Source organism: Achroia grisella, unplaced genomic scaffold, assembly GCF_030625045.1.
Source record: "Achroia grisella isolate CSIRO2021 unplaced genomic scaffold, CSIRO_AGI_Agris_v1 utg1847, whole genome shotgun sequence".
Lineage (NCBI taxonomy): Eukaryota > Metazoa > Arthropoda > Insecta > Lepidoptera > Pyralidae > Achroia > Achroia grisella.
Genome location: NW_026712687.1, coordinates 2,524,182 through 2,547,701, shown reverse-complemented (window position 1 = coordinate 2,547,701; position 23,520 = coordinate 2,524,182). Strand labels below are relative to the sequence as shown.

Genomic DNA, 23,520 nt, shown 5'->3' with positions numbered 1-23,520 from the left:
AGCAAAATATCATGATCGATTTCTTGACATACTAGCAATGCAGTCATTGAATACTAAATATTGCATTCTATGTTGCCAGACTTGTGAAGAATCCGTAAGGAAAAATATTTACCGAAAAGAAATACGAAAGAATTTCCTTCACAGATTTTATTTTCGACATAAAATAATCTTGGCGCCACATTCGTTATATATATGCCAGTAAACCTACAATTTATTATTTTGCTCTACAATCCAATACTGGTGGAAATGAAACGCCATAGAAGGGCCGCCTACGCGTTTCGGTACAGCATTAGCTAGCTTTGTGGAAAAACAAGTGTTAGTGACTACTGTTTTTGATGATGGTATACAAATTGATCCTTAGATACTACTGTGTTAAGATAGTAAGTATTGTGTGAAAGTGGATGTGTATAAAAGGAGAGTAAACTCCAATGTAACGGCCAATTGCGCTTAGCGGAATAAGATGACATACTGCGCCGATCCTAAATAATGAGAAAAACGCAAGTCAATGATGATACAAATAGATCGTTAGATAATAAGAAAGCTGATATTTTATATAATTAGAATGATCATCGTCGCCTATATATATATATATATATATAAACACCTCTTTGGGCACTTTGTTGATCACGCCACAACCTAAACACTTGCCGATTCCACCTTTTGCACTGAATAACTTGACTCCTATCGCGTATATCTCAGGCGGTATGGCAACGTCGCATTCTATTTTGCGATGTGGCCATATATATTCGTCGATAGTACGATATACTCGACACATTTTTTACTAATAATTCGTGCATGACTGGCTCCGAACGGCTAAATTTTTGGTATACACAAAGACTTTTTGGCTCTGAATATATTTCAAAAATCAATTAATTATGTTGATCACTTTATATACTCGTCCTTACTGCGATACTTATTTTCATCCGAATATATATAGATACCGTAACGGTCTATCAATTATGAATTTATTAATTTACTAATGTAGATATTTTATATTCGCAATGCTCCATACATAGTAACTCCACCGTTGAAGGGGGAGCACCGTACACCGCACCCCGCGCACACAAACAAATTAGATATTTTTTGAATACACAAAGACTTTTTGGCTCCGTATATATATTTCAAAAATCAATTAATTGTGTTGATCACTTTATATACTGGTCCTTACTGCGATACTTATTTTAATCCGAATATATATAGATACCGTAACGGTCTATCAATTATGAATTTATTAATTTACTAATCTAGATATTTTATATTCGCAATGCTCCATACATGCAAGCTCCAGCAACGGTGGAGGCAGGGGGAGCACCGTACACCGCACCCCGCGCACACAAACAAATTAGAATAAATTAAATTCATAAGATTATTTATGTATTTCGACTGCCTCGGTGGTCACACCGCTTTACATCCAATGGTCGCGGGTTCGATTTCTCGCACGGTGCAAACATATGTACTCATCGGTCATCGATTGATTTCATCGGTCTGGGTGTTTTATATGTATATTATATATGTATTTACAAGATAAAAATATCTATTTATATCAGTTCAGTATCAGTCTGTGTTAATTGTCCAGCGCTATTTATTATATTTTTATAAACGGTTATCTTTTTCCATCGCACCGCTCGCTATCGACAGTGAATTCATAGAAATGTCACTCTAAAAACAAAAATAGTTTTGTATTTCAAATACTAAATACAAAATAGGTATTTTCAAAATACTTTTTCAAAATAAAGTACCTTTTGAATTTTTGTCCAAACCTCAGATATTTTATTTATTTTGCATAGGTATATCAATCATTACATAGTGTAGTATAAAACAAAGTCGATGTCGCATCTAACAGTACATAAATAAAGAAAGAAGACTCTTTGGCTCTGATACCGTAACGGTCTATCAATTATGAATTTATTATACCTAATCTAGATATTTTATATTCGCAATGCTACATACATTGTAATATCCGCCTCCATTCATTGTAACGGTGGAGGGACTAAATAGTTGAATAAAACTGAATAAGCAGTTGCTCCACTCTATAGGTACTGCGTCGTCGTCGTATGCTGTTCATTTTTTCACTCGTTTTGGCGCCAAGAGAGGGTCACATAGTCGTGGTCAAGTTAAGAACTTATAATTTAATTTTGATGACAATAGATACAAGTAAAAAGTAGGTATTATATTAATGTACGTAAGTACTGTACTTAAAAATATTTATTCTTTATTGTATGTACATTTGAAAAACTTAACACTTAAGGACTTGTACATATACACGTACATACTGCCATTTTCTCTTAAAGACATCCAGAGAAGCACTATTTATCAAATACGCGGGGTGCACCGACCTTTGACCTTATAACAGCTGATTCGCGCGTAACGAATTACATTGCTACTTACATTACTATTTTATAGTGGATATTTCACTATAAAATATTATTATTTCTTTAGATTATGACATAATAGCATAGTTTACATGATTTTAAGGGAAACATACGATAAAAAAAATTCCCGTAAAATGTAAAAGATAAAAAATGGTTATTGTTGGTTATCCTTGAGAGATAGACATATACCATCACGGACTTTTTTGTTGACCTTATTTTGATACATCTCAAAGCACTAGACAATACGCATTTTCATTAAACAGTATTGTATTTTTTTTATTTTTTTAACTTTAATGCACAAAAAAATTTGTACATGTGGCGGACTTAATATCTTGCCGCGTTATTTACCAGGCAACCATGAGTGGTGCAGCGAAAGATTATTGGCGGTGCACTAATATAAATAAGAAATGTCAAAAAAAGATTTATAAAGATAATAAAGATAAGCAAAATATACATTTCTATAAAAAAATAACAATATACATACATAAATATATAACCCATAAATGTATAAATAAATACATAATGACCCGATAATCAAATTATAAGTACAGTCTCAAATTGAAAGTAAGAAAAACAGAAAATATAGAGAGAACTATAGGGATATAACAGAAAGATGTTAAAAAAGGAGAAGGACAGTAAAAAAGTTACAAATTTAAATAATGTTCCCGCAATTTCTGTTTAAATGAATTTATTACATTATTATATATATTAGGCATACGACTAGCCTTATGACTGTTACTTTTTTTTTTAATCTATACATCTATACATGTAAATAAAATTGGAGTGTCTGTTTGTAATATTGAAATAACCGTTTTTACTACTTGCATATGAATATGAATCCGGTACATACACCAAAATAACATATTTTACAAGTTTTGTCTGTCTGTCTGTCTGTTTGTTCCGGCTAATCTCTGAAATAGCTGGACCGATTTTGACGAGACTTTTTTTGGCAAGTAGCTGATGTAATAAGGAGTAACTTACGCTACTGTTATTTTAGAAAAATAAAATAAAATTTCACGCGGACGAAGTCGCTGGTGCCAGCTAGTCTAAAGATATACCGAGATTTAATATTTAAGTTGCTATTATGTTGTTGACAAAATTTTACTGTAATGTTACTATTACGTTATCCTACACAATTTGTATTATTTTGGATGAATAAATAAATAAATAAATAATAATCTATACATCTATACATATAAATAAAATTGGAGTGTCTGTTTGTAATATTGAAATAACCGTTTTTTACTACATGCATATGAATATATATAAGGTACATATACCAAAATAACAATTTTTATAATTTTAGTCTGTCTGTCTGTCGGTCTGTTTGTTCCGGCTAATCTCTGAAATGGACCGATTTTGACGGTACTTCTTTTTGGCAGGTAGCTGATTTATAAGGAGTAACTTAGGTTACTTTTATTTTAGAAAAATAAAGTTTAATTCCACGCGGACGAAGTCGCGGGAACAGCTTGTTTTTAATAAAAACATCTTTTTTGTGGTACTTGAGAATGTTGAAGCCTGTTGTTTGTAATATTGAAATAACCGTTTTTTACTACTTGCATATGAATATAAATACGGTACATAATACACCAAAATAACATATTTTACAATTTTTGTCCGTCTGTCTGTTTGTTCCGGCTAATCTCTGAAATGGCTGGACCGATTTTGACGGGACTTTTTTTGGCAGGTAGCTGATGTAATAAGGAGTAACTTAGGCTACTTTTATTTTAGAAAAATAAAGTTAAAAACCACGTGGACGAAGTCGCGGGAACAGCTACTGTATAATATATTAGAGATACCTACGTGTTTTTTTATTGATGACTAGCTGTACACATTTCGTCCGTGTGGAATTTAACTTTATTTTTCTAAAATATAAGAAGTTAAATTCCACGCGGTACAGCTAGTTGTCGGTAGTCTAGCGATTTAGCTAACACACTGCTTTGATTCCTGCTTGGTGGTCGAGGGTTCGATTCCTCGCACGCTGCAAACATTTGTATTCATGAGTATGATTGTTTGTAACGGTCTGGGTGTTTTCTATGTATAGATAATATATATGTATTTACGAAAAAAAATCTTTGTATTTATATCAGTTGTCTAGTACCCATAACATAATCTTCAGCTAGCTTAACTTGGGTCTAGATGAAGCTGTGTGAATTGTCCTGAGATTACTATTATTATTAATTGGTACACAGGTAAACTACTAACTAGGCCATATTGGTGTTGTTTGTTATGGTGAAAAAACTAGTATATATATAAGTTACACGTACAATTTCAAAGACTTATTTCTTCAAAACTACTGGCTATTCTGAAATAAAACTTTAGGGTTTGTATATGTAATGTTTGCATATAAAATATGATTAAAGGTTACCAGTGTATTTACACTTTTACTGAACAAACAGAGTTGTTTAATAGTGAAAATATTGTGTGGAAGACATCAATTACTTTCAGTACATGTATAGCTTTTCTCTTTTCCTAATTATTATTATTATTAAGTTTAAAGTGGTTGAATTTTACGTAAGGGGTATTTATACATTATTTCTAATTTACCATTTATTTTAAGTTTTTTAAACTCTATTCATCGAGACCTATCTAATGAGTCCAAACACGATATTTCTGCTGTAAGTTTTCGAAGAGTATGTTAATCATCTGATAATACTGGTGCCAACATGAAGTCAAGGTTAACAGATAACTAATTACTTTTATTTCGTCAAAATCTTTAGATTACGTATAATAAATTCATAATATCGCTACCTATTCAAATCAAAACAAGTATTAGGTACTTCATGTACTAGTATATAAATTCATCAACACACAAGTAAATGATTTTTAAATATATTCAGAGCCAAAAAATCTTTGTGCATTTAAAAAAAATTGCCGATACGGATTCACTATTGCAGGAAATTGTTGAAAAAATATATATCGCGTATAGGTATCTACTACTATCGACGAATACATTTGGCAACAACGCGCAACATCGCATATTAGAATACAAAGATAGTGATAGAAAGAGAGAGACAGTGGAATCAGCAATATCTACGGATCGTGGCTGGATCAACTAAGTGTGCAAGTTTATATAAATGTATATATATATATATACATTTGTCTTTAATTCAAAGGAAATATAAATAATGAACGCATCACATTTAAAACAGTATAAATAGTTAATAATTTAATAATAAGTTAATAGTTTAATAAGTACGTACGTAATATTATCACATGGTAACAGCACGTATTATGGCAAAAATAAACATCGGCTGATTTGAAAAGATTTATTATAGTAATAATAGTAATCTCAGGACAATTCACACAGCTTCATCTAGACCCAAGTTAAGCTAGCTGAAGATTATGTTATGGGTACTAGACAACTGATATAAATACAAAGATTTTTTTTCGTAAATACATATATATTATCTATACATAGAAAACACCCAGACCGTTACAAACAATCATACTCATGAATACAAATGTTTGCAGCGTGCGAGGAATCGAACCCTCGACCACCAAGCAGGAATCAAAGCAGTGTGCTAGCTAAATCGCTAGACTACCGACAACTAGCTGTACCGCGTGGAATTTAACTTCTTATATTTTAGAAAAATAAAGTTAAATTCACACGGACGAAATCCCGTGTACAGCTAGTCATCAATAAAAAAACACGTAGGTATCTCTAATATATTATACAGTAGCTGTTCCCGCGACTTCGTCCACGTGGTTTTTAACTTTATTTTTCTAAAATAAAAGTAGCCTAAGTTACTAGGTAGTAGCCTTATTACATCAGCTACCTGCCAAAAAAAGTCCCGTCAAAATCGGTCCAGCCATTTCAGAGATTAGCCGGAACAAACAGACAGACAGACAGACAAAACTTGTAAAATATGTTATTTTGGTGTATGTACCGGATTTATATTCATATGCAAGTAGTAAAAACGGTTATTTCAATATTACAAACAGACACTCCAATTTTATTTACATGTATAGATGTATAGATTAAAAAAAAAGTAACAGTCATAAGGCTAGTCGTATGCCTAATATATATAATAATGTAATAAATTCATTTAAACAGAAATTGCGGCAACATTATTTAAATTTGTAACTTTTTTACTGTCCTTCTCCATTTTTCACATCTTTCTGTTATATCCCTATAGTTCTCTCTATATTTTCTGTTTTTCTTACTTTCAATTTGAGACTGTACTTATAATTTGATTATCAGATCATTATGTATTTATTAGATATTAACTATTATATTATGCATAAAAAATATTTGTAATAATAAAGAAAATACATTTAAAATGTTTTACTTGTTGTGTTAGTTATTTATAAGATCTTACTATAATTGTTAGCTGCTTTACAATTTAGAAAGTACAATAGGTAATGTAAATTAAAATTAATTGAATACTTAACAACGTTTTGTTCGATTAAATTCATTTAATTATTAAAATAGTTAATTTAAAATTAGAATAAAGACAAAAAAAAAAATAACAAAAAAAAATCGGTGGCGGGAATCGAACCTTGAGCGTCCGTTTGGTAAGTTGATTCGAAATTCAAAGGCTTATTTCTTCGAAATTACTGGTCATTTTGAAATAATACTTAGGGTTCGCATACCCTTATCGGATACTACTACTACACGGAGTTTCGTCAAAATAAAATATCTAGGTTAGGTATAATAAATTCATAATTAATAGACCGTTACGGTATCTGTATATATTCGGATCAAAACAAGTACTATGAAATAAGAACGAGTATATAAATTGATTAACACAAGTAATTGATTTTTGAAATATATTCAGAGCCAAAAAGTCTTGTTTCTTTATTTATGTACTTGTTAGATGCGACAGCGACTTTGTTTTATACTATACTATGTAATGATTGATATACCTAAAATAAATAAAATATCTGAGGTTTGGACAAAAACTCAAAGGGTAATTTATTTTGAAAAAGTATTTTGAAAATACCTATTTTGCTTTTAGTGTTATAGTACTTTAACTGTTATGTTTTAAGTAACAATGTTTAATTATAATTAATACTACTGCACCAACACTCCGATCGTGCAAAAAAATTTGCTGTTTCATTATTTTTTAGTTCAATTAGTGGTCTACCTAAGTCCTGGGCTAAGGGGGGGAGAGTCATGACGCCCCCATGACTCCCATGACCTCCATGACGCTCCCCCCTGGATCCGCCGTTGCGCCTTCTCTTTATTCGCTCAGTAACTTTGTTACAAAAGAAAAGATTCCCGTCCAAAAAATAATAAGTATTGAGGTTTGATCTGGAGTCACGTTACTCCAGACTGATTTCTATAAATATTTAGATTAGATAGACTATTATTCTTGAAATACTAGCTAGACATTATTAAGTTACTGTAGCCATAATGTAGTAGCCCAAACGTGCCAATGAGGAAGCCCTTGGCAAATGCTGCACCCTGATTGGCCCGTTTGAATTGGATCAAGAACTGCTCGTATGCCAAAAAGGTGGATTTGTATAAACTCGTGTATAAATCGCTTAATTATTATTATTACTCGTCGTGACAGTTGTGGCTCAAAACGGATCAACATTTATATATGGTCAGCTGGCATTAGATCAACAAAAGGCCTCCGGATCAACAAGTGAAAATGGATCAACAAAAAACTACCTATACGGCACGTCTGAGCCACAAAGTGCCCAAGGGGATATTTATATATATATATATATATATATATATATATATATATATAAACAACACCACGTTATCATGTGACGCCCGTGAAACCACTCATGCTTTGCGATTCCGGACTAAATGTGACCTATTATCATGTAATTTCACTGCTTTATCTCGCACTCATTAAAGGAAATACAATATGTAAATTCGACAGCTGAAATAGTTTCTCCAACATAATACTTTGTACAAAAGTCTACCTAAACTGCTAGATCAATTTTGATGAGTTTTGTTACATTATACAGACAGATTGGACCTTAGATATACTTAGTTGCGAAAATAAACCTTGAAGGGGTGAAATAGACGATAGAAATTTTATGAGGAATGACTTTTTATTACCCTTCAACCGTAAAACAGCGACTGTATACAATGATAGAAATAACCAAATACAAAATAACCTGACAGATATAATAGCATTCATGCTAGTTCCTAAGACCATATAAGTGAACATACACCTTTTGAATATTCATATTATATAAATTAAGCGGTACGTCGGTGCATAACATGATAGCTAAAGTTACAACTTGGAAACATTATTTCCGCTAACGGGAAAGCGGCACTTGGATTTACGGCTTTCGTCCCGTGCATCCATTTGTCCAACTTTATATTTCAGTAGAAATAAATTACAGAAACTTTCGCAACTGAGTGAATAAAAGTTATAGTTGACGTTGAATGCGAGATGAAATGATCACAGGTATTCTGATTTCAAAATACAGAATTTTTACTCTCTAACATTTTTAATCAGGTCAATTTTTTTATAGTAAATATTACGCTATATCTACGCCAATAATAAATTGAATTCATCTTTCTTTTTCATCAATCAATTATAATAAAATGTCACTTTTGGATAACTTTCAGTTGAATTGATTTTTCTAGATTCCTGTCTACCATAATCTACAACATAGTTTTCATCAGAGAAACTAAAATATTTAAAATCAATTGAAATGAAAATAATAAATTGAATGAATAAAACTGCGTTGCTTACAGTAATGTTGATATAATAATATAAGAAAAAGGAAAAAATTAGAGATACTATATAAATAATAATGAAATTTTACCTACGCAAAAGGTAACAACAGTAATACACCTACTTTACCTATTATTCTATAAAACAATCACAACCAATCTCCATATAAGAACACTTCCAATATATATGTCATAACTTCTTTTCGTTTCCATAATGTAGGAAGAACGGTCTATGATTATAAGATCAATTCAAAATAAAAGTTCATCACCAAGTTATGATGGCCTCGGTGTCCAGCGGTTTATCACATCGTCTTACTTCAGATGTACGCGGGCTCAGAACACCGTACAAACATTTGTATTCAAGAGTATAATAGTTTGTATCGGTTCTGGATGTTTTCTATGCACGTATTTACATCAAATGTCTGGTACCCAGACCATAAGCTTAGTACTAGATGGCGTTGAGTAAATTGTCCTGAGATATTATTATACCTTTTATGACATATTATTGTTTATGTTTCTACATAATGAAACATTTAATCCGGCAATTTACCTTCATCAACACAACAAAGACTCAAAGGGTTTAATTTCATGCATCCAACAGTATCCCGAGCGTAAACGGGAGCACAACAAGACCATCACAACAAGTAGGCTCATCTAAAAACGGAATCGGTTGAGAGTATCCGGCGCTCAGCATCCGGCAGACCGCACTTGTACAGTGACGTCATGTCATCATGAGAAATTGTATCTGTCATACCGAATTGTAAATGTGGAATATGCAATCTCATTGGCATTATACCCATATGAGTGCATTTTTTTTTATTTTACACAACAACCATGCTAGAATAATCATTTTTTATTGTATTTTAAATCACAAGTGCAAGGTTTATTTTTATTTTATTGAACAAAGCACAATTGTACTTATATATTTTTTTGTTTTTTTACGTAACTGGAATAACAAACAATCCGGCGGCCGATGGTCGATGCTATTATCGATAGTGTTTTTTTCTTAATGGTAAATAATAAAATTGTGCACCTGTCTATTCTAACGGTATACTCTGGACGATGGATTCTTTCGGGCCCATCCTGTGAATGTCGGCCTGATAAAGCAATTTGTAAGTAATAAGGCCACTGATTGCCATTACTAACAATCCCCTCTCCCCACTTAGTGTATATTAGCTGCAATAAAAAACAACCGGTAACATAACTAACAGACACCAAAAACTGACATAATACTGACCTTTTGCTATATTACTTTTTTTAATTACATATTTATTCATTCAATGACGTATTTATACAGTCACTACACAAAAATAAATAAAATTTCATGAAATGAATTGCGAATTTGATTGTGTTTTTAGAATTCAATCTTTATATTTTCAATTCAATGTTTACATACCTAAAATTAATGTTAGATTTAAACCAATATTACATTATAATTAAGCGTCCGAAATATTCACTAGTATTTCGTGTTACATACATTGTATACAGTTCTCGTTTCGTGTTGTAGTTTACACTTGGAGGGATGTTAGGATTAGACACTTACAAGTACAATACAGATAAACCCTGTATTGTACTTAATTGTGTAATTCACTGTTTGTTTAGTTAATTGTATTTGGTATCTGAAAATATATGGAATTTTCGGAGATAAATTAAATATAACTAAGCCCCAAATTACAAAGATAACGACATAGAAATAAATTTTAATAGAAATGCTGATTCGAAAAATATTAATGTTTGTAGTATTACAACTATGCTGCTTTGTAAACCGGTATATTCTTTCAATACTAGTGTTCTCAGTTCATACATATTTTTGAAATATGCACATAATTTCATCCAAATCGGTCTAGTCGTATAGAAGTTAAGTGACAAATACGTAAAAAAGAATCATGTAAGTATCTTAGGATTGGATAAATAAAAATTGTATGTGGGTTACGACCCACACGACCGTATTTGTCACTTAACTTCTATACGACTAGACCGATTTGGATGAAATTATGTGCATATTTCAGTAGCGTTCAAATATGTACGTAGCGAACTCCGCTTGAGAACACTAGTATTGAAAGAATATACCGGTTTACAAAGCAGCATAGTTGTAATACTACAAACATTATTTATAAAACTGATTTCCATTTTGAACCCAAATTAAGTACCTTATATTTTGATATTGGGATAAAATATATTGATATTTTTTATAATTGGGACACATTAATATTAATTTAAATAAAATTATTAATGTGTTCTTTTTATATAGCAAAAGTGGTTTTGATGAACTAATTTTTAATCTATTTAATCCGCTAAGGATCTTAACACGAATAATTTTATAGCAAATAAAGGTATTTACTTATCTTATTACATTTGTAAATACCTTTATTTACCATATAAATAATCGTGCTAATACCAGAATAAATGTATTCTATTAATAATTCGACCCATTCGTTTAATAAGTTTCTAGGAAGTAAAATTCTGCATCAAAATGTGTGAGACTTTTCAACTTATATTTGGGTTACTCCGACTCTTTCACTAGCATGTTAAAAAAGCATTTGCCGCGTCCATTCCATTAATAAAGTTTCTATCGTATGTGAATTCCTCATATTGTTTAATGTAGGATATGGGAAGCCCAGCCCTTTTAGTACAATGAACAAAAGGTTTCAACAATTATGTCATCCGCAAGTTGACAAAGGGTGACGTGAATTCTTTGTCACACGCGAATTCGGAGTTGGGACGTCACGTACGTTTTAAAAAATCATGAATTCTGAGGGTAACTAAATGCAATATTAATGAAACAAGTCGAAAATAAACCATCCCGTTTCGCAAAGTGGCAGTTGGTAAAATAATCATCTATTTCTATAGAAATGTTACTTTGCAAGCTTAGATTCAATTTTGTAGTGAGATACTAATTCTACCGCTAATTTTCGAACGCATATTCATACAAGAACAATGAGGAATATAATAATATCTTTCCATATATACAGAAAGGTAAGATTATACGACCAATTATTGATGGACAGCAAAATGCAGTGTCAATTAACTGTCATTCATATACAAGTACGTATAGTACTTAGACCTTCCCTCTATAATGAACTGAACCACCTGTCAACCCGTTCTCGACTTCCTTCGGGGGAAATGGCTAACAGACAAATTCAGTTCCACGTATCGTTAAGTGCAGAATATTTTATTGAGTACTCCTTGACAGACAAGTGAACGTGACAATGTAACGTAAGTTTTCTTTGTGTAAACGAAATGGCAAGAAAGCTGACGACCCACCTGACAGTAGTGGCAATAGCTACCCGCCCCGGCTTCGCACGTGTACTTGTATTAAACATACTAACATTCCTCTTGAATCACTCTATACAATGTGAAAAACTGCATTAAAATCCGTTGCGTATTTTAAAAGTTCTAAGCAAACAGGTAGAGGATGCGACTTTATTTTATACTATGTTAAGATAAAAGCACCACGGGCATCACATCGTGTTATGACACTCGCAGTACCCTCATGCATTGCCATTCCAGAGAACTAAAGTATCATAACTTTACTCTGCAATAATATTGTCATATTTTACCCTACAATCAGAAATACACACGCAGACTAAACTTACTATAAAGTCTATCTCAGCAAAAAAAAAAAACAAAAGGAAAGTACCAAATTACAATTACTTTTAAACATATTAAACTAATATTATAAAGAAATAAAGATAAGTTAGTACTGAATACAATATTAAAAATATGGTAACTAAGAATCTAATTAAAAGTCTAAAAGGGTCAGTTATTAATTAATGAATTAAGTGCCTAGATTTATGATTAATTGATGTCACAGTTGTTACATTTAGATAATTATAAATAGGTAAGTCTGGCTTCTTCACAATGTTACCTCTTGTATGTCAATGATGACTAAATCATCATCATCATTGCCTGGCCTTTATTCCACTACATAGCTTCGCATGTCATCTTCTACTGTGATGACTAAGGGTGAGTCAAATATTATAAGTTATTAATATTTTTATCCGGGTTTTAAAACGAATAATTTTATGGTACATAAAGATATTTACCTCTCTCGCCGTTTAGTTTAAAAGTAGTAGTTAAAGTTAAAAATAACTAAATTTTAACTTACATCATTGTACTACGTTCAAAGCAACTAAGCTATTATTTCATTTAACATTTTTAAATAAATGGTTCTGTAGTATAGAAAGTGTAAGTCAAGGAGATAACTAAGTAATTATATGTATAATATAAATAAACATTGTTATTTACTAATTACACAATAGCCTGTGGATGAGCCCCCATGAACCGTCAAGGATGGTTAATGTTTAAGTAACATTAATTAACTGCACAGTTAGTTGCCTCTGTTAATTACAAGTAGGTTACATTTACATATAAATGTTGTTAGCCGAAATTAGCTAATTTGGAACAGCGATTGAAGTAAATCAGATTACTGTCTATCAGCTACTCCATATCATTATTAAGTCTATTTTAGATTTATATCCTATATTAGCTATTTCCCATGAGTTTACCTACGCGACACGATTTATTCCACTTTCTTAGCAGATGCCTATGTTAATAAACTCATGTTCCAAATGTCAACATTCTAAACTTAGAAATTTTCACTGTGCCTTGATAAAGTCATATAATCTATACGTTTATGAATTTGCAAGTCATTTGTTAAGTAGTGGTTTAGGGTTTCGATAACATTTCAATAATATTATCTATCATAAGCTGTAATATTCAATAGTTTTACACAATAGTCTCCAGATAGTAACGGTTATAGACATCAAATAGTATATGCTTAATCAATAACATTTAACTAGCGTAGGTCATCCTCATCCTTGTTTCTAGCCCCGCCAGGACATGCTGTTAGCGCAGGCACCGAAGCACCAATATCATTCATAAAAAGAACACCGAAATATAAGCCCTCTCCTGTAGCAGACTGTAAGCAATTGAGAGCTTTTGTCATTCACCTTACGTTATTACTATGCAAATTAAGATTTCCTTCCAATACCACCAATATTTAAAGACGTGTTTGTTTTCGTCATAATAAGGTTTAATTTAAATTGTGAATGGCGAAAGATTTGATTAAAAATGTGCTTATCTTCATACAAAATTGCATACTCTTTTCTATTGTGAATGTAAAATCGTACGATATCGTGCGTGCGACGATAAATTATCAATGAGCCTATTGTGAACAGTTGGACTAATATGACGCAAATATCTAATCTTAGATACGCATAACACCTTTTGACGCTCTTCTGATAAATATCTTATCAAGCATCGAAGGTCTGGACTAAAAGACAATTAAAATAGAGATAGATCAATGTTACAATCTCACTAATCTTGGGGAAGGGAATTGCTAGCATTATACCACGTAAAGTCAACGGCCACGCGGTCCACCCTTGACTTATGACCATTATGAAGAAACCACAATACATTCCACCACTTCGCACCGCAAGCATCAAGAACCTAGCTTCACATTACATAAAAAACCTTCGCCTGCGCTAACCGTATACGGTAACAACGGAAGATAGCAGGACGAGAATGATGCAGTAAATTCAGTTAAAGAGTAGAATTCACCAAGAATAAACCAAAGAAGACTATGTACCCGTCGACGTGATATTATTTATTTAATAAGAATGGTAGACATTGGAACGGTCCACCGTACCGACGAATGGTAAGCAACAACAGTTGCCTATAAAGACAGAACACTTCTCACATCATGTTATCATGTGACACCCGCGACATCTCTCAGGCATTGTCATTCCAGAGAAGATGGCGCTTATCTTATAATGTATCTGCCCAATCGCACCGTAGAACCGAAACACCAAAGCTTATAAAGCGTTAGGTGTGAACCTATTTCAGCCGCCAAACAGCTAGCTTAAGGATACCATAGTCACAGCAGAGGACTTTTTCCAGTCTACCTCTCCAGAAATAGCAATATTGTAATTACTAGGAACCATTCTTCCCTATATTCATCAAGTCTGAATGGCTCAGTATTACATTCTTGCTTTTGAAGTAATGGCAAGATTAGACCACGTGGAAGAATTCATTCACATTCCACCAGTGCACACGTGGTACACACGTGATTAATAAAGTGCTTACATTGAATTCATTGAATAAATCTATTAGATATGATATCACACTTCCTTTAGCAATATTGAATTGAGACGGAAATGGGGCTTTTAATATCTGTAGATAGAATCGATTATGGTGATAACAGTATGTTAATATCAGACTTTTATCTCCAACAGCTTTGCTTATGCGTTATACATAAATAAATATCTGTTTGTCAATCACAGTATGTCAGTGCATTTTTTGTTATTATTACGGAATTTATTTTAGAAGGTATTTACATTCTCTGTTGTTTAAGACATCACAAGCATTTATTCTCTAAATTCTAGACTACATCCCAGATATAAGCGTATCCTGAACTTTAAATCAAATACCAATACTGAACTTTATTCTTCTACTTAGAAATGCACTCATATATGTACTTAGACAGCGTCAGAGGCTGTCGCTTTGAAGATCGACATTGTGCTACAGTGATACTCGTTCTCCAGACTCTCTTTCCTTGGGTGATTAACTGAACTTCCTATTCCTACGACATTTAGAAGCAATTAATGGTAATCAAGAGTTTCATATGTTTCTTAAGATTGTTTATAACTCCAAAGTGTAAAATGTAATCGCCTATAAGCGTGCTTAAGATCTCACTTTTATTGGTGTTAAGACTTAACAAACTATAATATTTAGTAATAATATAATTGAATATAAAATTCTAAAGCAATACAAAGACATAACTAAAAATGTCATGGCCTTGTCTCATTATAAATAATCGTGTTACAAATATATTATATAATATCTATGTATACAGGTGAACCCGCATCAACTTTTAGTACATAACATGATAGCATGAATCGTAATATGTGCTATAGATAACGTTATATCAGCATGTTATCAGTAATGTACGAGTGTATTCGATAAAACGGCCTACCCATTCATAAAGTGCCGTTTAATTTTGCTATGCGTTGGTTTGTGAATGAATATTTGCGAAATTTATAGAATGATTTATCTACCGCGTTAGATCGATTAAATGGTAGACAGTCAGGCATTTACTAGAGGAAAACTTTGTATTATCATTTGCGTATATCTGTCTTGACCCTCGGCATTTTGGCGCAAAATTTAAATATTAACCTGCTTCTGGCCAAATTGTCAAATTCGCAAGGCTGGGATTGGTACACAATGAGAATTAGTAGTGTACCCTACTAGCTAGTAATGTACCCTATCAGGTCTACCTCAATATGATTTCCTTTGAAACCAGCATGGTCAACTGGTGTATATGCCAATGGCGTACTGGCCACGATATACTGACTGAGCTAACTTTATCATCCTATCATCCTCCACTGGAGCCCCGTCACCATAAACCTTTTCATTGTCATCCAAAGAAAAATCAATGGGACCAGAAAGAAAATGCTTATTCAAATGTAAAGTCATAGGCGAAAAAAACTTAATAAAACGGACTGCACATAAGAAACGAATTCTTAAAAGTACAGTTGTATAGCGATAAACCGACATACAGCGACCGGTTGATGTAATTAGAGAGATGATTCTCTAAGATAGGGATGGAACAATCCTGTAAAAGTGTACAAAAACCGGTTTAATACAGATTAGGGTTGGAGCCTGGGGCAAGGTTTGTAAACTCAACGGTTAATGTAATTATTTACGTTTACTAATTCTTTAAAGTAAACTCTTTACAATTTAATATATTTTCTTTTGTATTAGCGGTTGGAATTGAAACGCTATTTTGCTTTGCAATGTTTTTCGAGTTTTCGAGTATGTATGCAAATATAGAAGTTTTCTTGCATGTATGGTCTGTAGTGTTATCTAATTATACTTAGATTTTTATATTCTAAGTTAATGGTCTGTCATGATATGAACGTATCAAAGACATTTTATACTGGTGACACGCCTGTTGAAAGATATAAAATCCAGACCACGAGAAAATCGAGTTCAACAGCTTTATTAAGGATAACTCAAAAAATACTAGTTAGATCTTGATATTTTTTATCGAGCATAAGAAACACCGGTATTTCGAATACAAAAACAATCATCAAATTTGATTGACTAAGAATGTTCTGCAGTAGGTTTTGAAACTAATTAGGAATTAAACACATTTCTAATCTTTAAAGTCGGTTGAAAACCAATGTATAAATACCCATATGAGTATTTTAATGGTCCGTCGTATAAAACGAGTATTTCGGTCCATTTGATTCAGCCGTCACTTTTATCAACGTCCTTTATCAGTGTCCGGCTATTTTTGTCTCATTTCCGCAAGGGTCACATAAATTGATTTCGCAGCCAGATGGATCCAAGGGTCAGTCTGTTGAAATTAGTGGACGGTTTCCGTGGACTTGTTCAGGTGAAAACGGTCAATCAATATGCCGTGTACATTCTAGGACCACCAAAGGTCCACAAATATTTTTTAGACAGTGTATAAAAGTTCGGGATTCGATTGTATATAAATTCTACTTGCAGAATACTGATGGTCCACCCGACGGAAAATGGTAACTGTCGGATATACTTAGTTATAAGATTTATAATAATATAATCTAACAATTTGTGTTATGAGTACTAGACTACGGATAGAAATAAAATACAGTTTTTTACTCATAAACACTAATGTTTGCATCGTGCAAAAAATCGAATTGGCGACCATCGGAAGTAACACGATGTGCTTAACCGCTACAACACCATGGTCGACAATACCCAGAAAGTCCCCCAACATTATTAAGCAATGTACTGTTCTGAATTTGACTGTGTGTAACTTCTGTGGTTTGATAAATAAGGCCCACCCGATGGAAAACGGTAAGTGTATAATTAAAACACTTAAATACTATTTATTTAAAATGTATGATACATGACGGATTTAAGTAATGCCTGATGGCATTCTCTACCAGTCAACCATCACACAAGGTTTTACAAACTCGAATATTATTTTAGAAAATATTCTCTATATTACTCATGCCCCATGGCAACTAATAAAAACATTTGCATTGATTGCAAAGTTTATGATACCTTCAATAACAAACAGTGAACATTGTTTATTTGTATGTAAATTGTGCAACAGATTATCTGTAGATATAGAATTATGCATGCAAGCCATATAAAGGTAACAATAACAATAGCTGCCTGTATTGAGGTGTAGCCAGTGTAACAATCAACTTAGCATGCCTTTTGCACAACGTTATACATACATACGAGTACATACATGACGCCTATCCCTCATTACGGTGGGCAAAAACAAAAGAACGTAAATGCCAAACGCTTCCTTAAAAATACACAGACATAATCTCTGATCACCGCGACGGTTGACTGGTATAGAATGCCATCAGGCATTGAGTCCGTTATGTATACAATTTTGTATGCAAAAGAATAAATACTCCCTACCTCAAGTACAAATATACATGTAAAAAAGAGGATATTTTAATTACAAACAAGTTTTGCAATTTAAAAAATTTATAATATTAATGTTATTTTCCTATATGTAAATGTGGGTCATTAATTGCGTGAAATAAAGAAATAAATATAACTTGAACTTTCAAAACTTAAAATTCAGCTTAAGTTTAATTTATAGGAACACGTAAATTCATCTTAACGCCTAAACTTATTCGCCTAAGTAATACATGAATCAATCATGTATTACTTAGGCGAATAAAACTTGCAATTATAAATGCGGAATACAATAAACTACAAGAGAGACTTACATTTGCAATTTCATCGTAAACTATAATATACATGAAGTACATTTGTGAATTTGTCTTAAAAAACTTACGTCAGTAAAATATACCACCTTGTATTAGAACAAATGAGCAAAAATGCGTCATTTGGAGAACTATTCCATATTTATAAAAAAATTGTATTAACCTATTTTAACAATCAGCTGTTTACACATTTTCTTTAGTTTATTATTAAACAAAGTAGCAAAACAAAAAATATTTAATGTGTAAGTAAGAAATTTGTATTTTTAAAGGTAATTGTTTTGTAGTAAGTACATACATAGGTAAGCGTATTTTTCTGTTTTTTTTATTAGTAGGTATAAAATGTTATCCTTAACTGAGTGTCCATACAATGTTTGTTTTATTATAAAAAGGTATACAGTTAATTAACGTAAACAATACTGTAACAATGAAGTAATAAAATTATTCAAACAAAAACCATCATATGTTGTTTTTCAAACATATTTTTACAGTTTTTTATAAATTTCTGTTATATTAAGTACTTTGAATTAAAAAAAGTATATTCGAATGTCGATAGTGGTAGACGTTTGGCACACTGCATTAATTTCGTTGCTCGATACAAATATTTGTATTTAATGAGTATAACTGTTTGTGTTATTTACAAAAATAAAAGTAACGCGCTTCCCTAGAGACTACAGAATGTGGTTTATCAAGAAGGATATATTCGGTTTTATATATATATATTTATAGGGTCGGTAACGTGCACGTGACATTATAGTGTTACAAGTATCGTGCTTGTTTGCTACCATCGGGGTATAGAAAAAATCTTTGCTGCAGCTCTGCTTCTGATATTTTATGTAGTAGTTTTAGCAACAATTATTACTCACTCAAAACCGCCTATGCCACTGTTTTGGGTTGACTGGAAGAGGTTTCTTGTAGGGATAATTTTACCTTTGCTCACATTGTCTCTAAATTATATTATTCATGTATTATCTGTGCAATAAAGAATATAGAAATAGTGTGGGACTAGATGGCGCTGTGTAGTCCATAATTATTATAATAGCTTATTAATTACCGTGAGTGAAATAATAGAGTTATTCAAGCAAACACTATTGAATGTTTCTTAGCATAATTATCCTATTTATCTGTTTTTGTTGGAGACCAGAAATAGCAAATGGTTAACTAACAATAACAATGACAATTAACACTTGCTTTTCCCATGAGAAAAATCCGTTTTTAATAAGGAAGTGTAAGAAAGACATGGGAGTGTAATGTTGCATTGTTTCATTTCATGTATACAATGAAATGACACACAGACAATTGAGATGTTTCTTTAACCCTTCGAGAGAAAAATGTTGTTTCCATTCTAAGAGTCCACAGTTTGTCAAATTAATTCCCATCAGTGGACAGCCTTATTTTTCTTTCTTTTTGCATAGTGTATTATTACATTTCATGATGACAATGAAATAAGATACTGATTGATATGATAACAATTTTGTTTCTAAGCATTCACAGTTTATAGAAAATTCCAACTTGACTTGGAGTAAGTATTCTAAATAATGAATAGAAAAGAATATAAAATTGTCTTTCTTTTTGAGCAACTATTTCAATCAATCTCTTATTAAGTACTAGCTACCCGCCTCACACGGGTGTACATGTATTATACATATAAACCTTCCTCTTAAATCACTTAATCTGTTGCTAATAATTGCATTAAAATCAGTTATGTACATAAGCTGAATTATCAGAAGATACTTTTACTCATCTGAATTAGCACTTTTGGTAGACATATATGTATATATACATAATATACATCATTTAAAAATTGTAAAGTTGAACAACATTTGTTTAAATAAAAGAGCTACAGGTAATTTTCTTGGTCATTTGTGAGCTTTCCATATAAAACAAGCTATTCCATATAAGTAGAATAAAACATACAACTATTCAAAATTGTTTACATGAATAAAGATTATTTTTATTTTATTATTATAGGTACTTAGGAACAAATAAATTAAATTTATACCTTATTTTATACTACCAATGGTCTATCTTTTAGTGCAAGGGGAGTGCCTTAGTAGAGAGAGAAAGGAGGAGGGAATTAATGAGTCTAATATATATAATACTGGGTAGTTAATTGGCCAAGAAAGATTGACTTTAGTCATAAGGGCACCTGTGAGTACGGAATTGGCCAAGCTAGGACTTCATTGTAACTGTCTTGACTCAGGTTGAATGAGGGAATCTTAAATCATAATTTCAATCTCCATTAAAATAGGTCTAATTATAGGCCATCAAGTTAATATTTAACTCATGGAGGTTAATCATAAATTATTTTAAAAAGTGTTTCAATAAAATGCATATAGTTTACAAACAAATTTCATAGGTATAATAATAGTTGTTATTACCATAAATAACTTTGTTGTAAGAATGTAACTATAAAAAGGAAAACTTGCAATTGTTTGTAATGCAATTTTCCCTATCAAGTATATAGGTGGCATAATAAATACCAATGTAAATTACTTCACTGTAACTTTATATATAATAGTTTTTGTAGTATGCTAGTTTTTCTTAATAGCTTAGGAGACAAACAATGTTGAGGCAGACCTGATGGTAAGTGATTATAAATGCCCATTATCACCACAACACCAGAGAAATTGCTAATGAGTTGCTGGCCTTTTATAAAGGAATCAATTTTTCTTATCTGTCTTTCTTTAAGTTTTTAATATTATATATATCAGAAGTACTATTGCTGGGAGGCAGTTCCACAGACTCATTATTATGTTAGTTTGTTTTTAAAGCTGGTACCACCTGCTGGTAAGTGACAATAAGAATGAATATCACATTTTTATATACCCCAGCATCACTCATTCAAATGTTATGGAGGAATAATATCACTACCATACCTCATCCTCTATTCAAAACAACTGTCAAAGACTAAAATGGGTGTGACAGAAGTACTGTAATCATAAAAAAATTACAATATTAATATGAAATGCTACATGTGTCCTATTTTACATTACTTCCTACTAAAGTCATAACACCCTGTGCCCCGTTCTTGATTATACCCTTTAGAAATATATCCTTTTAGAAAACTAATTTCTTTAAATAATTCTGTAAATCTCTTGGGAGTATATGTACGTTTTTATAGCCCAGCCAAGCCAAGCCAAATGAAGGAAATGTATTCATTAATTTTGAATAGGGATATAGTTTCAGTGATTTTATGCTTATTAACACAGACCATAATAAAGTACAGGATATCGTAATAAACAATGATAGGTTAGGTATGTACATTGTATTAAATGCACTAAACTTACCTGTTACCGAAGTTTGTCCTCCAAAACTCGGCCGCATCACTCTTCGTTATACGGAACTGGTCGCCTGCAAACGTTCCATTCGGGAACATCGCTTTCAGCTCACTTAACATATGACTAAACACGAGACTCAGTTTCGTCAAATTTCGTCTATAATGAGAGTTCTCGTCAAACATTTTCTCTTTACCTTCCTTGAACAACTTTATAGCCTGCTTACACTTTCTTATCAAATTATTAATAAATATATTAAAATGTTCATTATTATTCAACGCCTGCATGTTATCCTCATATTTTGAGTATATAACCCGTAACCGCTGATATGTATCCGGCAATATATCCAGAATAAACGGAGGACTGTTTTTCAAATTCATTTTGTGGTGTTGACACAGTTTTACAACTTTGTCCATTAACTTCCAAGTCTTGTCTAATGTCCTCTTATCCGTCGCGAACTTTGTGGGACACACCGCATCCGAGAAGGCGCCGTGTAACTTCGAAAATATCGAAGATATGTTTTTCTGTTGTGATTTGTGACGGGGGGCCGCCATGTTGTCGGTGCGATGACATACAAAAAACAACAATTTTTAACAGGACACTGACCTCAAAATGCACTTATCACTTAATAATTAGGTATTCTAACGTGTGGTTTCTCATTATCACATAAACGCACCACATTTACAAAAAAAATGTAATAACACCAGACCACGATCGTTCACTATCACATCGACAACGCGTATGACAATTTGACAAATGAATGACAGAAAAAGACAGAAGAGGCGAGCGAGCGAGAGGAAATGAGCGAATGGTGAATGAAATGGAGTAGGTACAGAGAAGGCCAGTGTTACTATTTACCGCATTTCACCCCAAAATATCCAAATTAAGAGGTTATTTTCAAACATTGCTTAACATCCAAACTGAACAAAATTTTTCAAGAACATATAATATCAATACAATATTTATTCCAAAATTGAATTATCCATATTCAATTCAATAAAATATAAGAATAAATTAATAATGTTCATTACGTATAATACTTGCTTTTGTTTGACGTTTACAGAAAAATCACATTTACAATAAATTAAATAAAAACAATAAATCTAAATACGGAATATTTGCATCGTAATATTTATGTCTGTTTGTGAATAACACAAAAACAATTGTTTTTGAATATAAATAATATCCCATATCAATAAATGATTATTTCAATCTGGTAATTTGGAATATGCGTTTTGTTGCTACTTAGAATGCTGTATAAAAAAAGACTGAAAAAGTAAGTAATTAAATTTATTCAGCTAATTGCATTTAAAACAAAATATTGATTATGTAAATATATTCATTTTCAATTCAATTTATAATTTCATCGTAACAAATTAAGAGGAAACCTTAGCGCCATCTATTAGCGTGCTTCTTGATTCTTAAAACATCATGGCAATTTACGTAATGTTTAGATATAGTGTCGATAGATGGCGCTATTA

At 32.0% G+C, this 23,520-nt stretch overlaps 1 protein-coding gene across 2 annotated transcripts in view; it reads right to left on the bottom strand.

Annotated features, from left to right (window-relative positions):
* Positions 1-22,813, bottom strand: part of LOC131841561 (E3 ubiquitin-protein ligase CBL) — a 97,179-nt gene extending 74,366 nt beyond the window's left edge. The window contains exon 1 of one of the 2 annotated variants that reach the window (XM_059189880.1): positions 22,052-22,813. In XM_059189880.1, the coding sequence (XP_059045863.1) occupies positions 22,052-22,593 (542 nt within the window). In that variant the 5' untranslated portion in view covers positions 22,594-22,813. The remainder of the gene's footprint in view (positions 1-22,051) is intronic. The other variant, XM_059189879.1, reaches the window with a different exon arrangement.
* Positions 22,814-23,520: the final 707 nt, after the last annotated feature.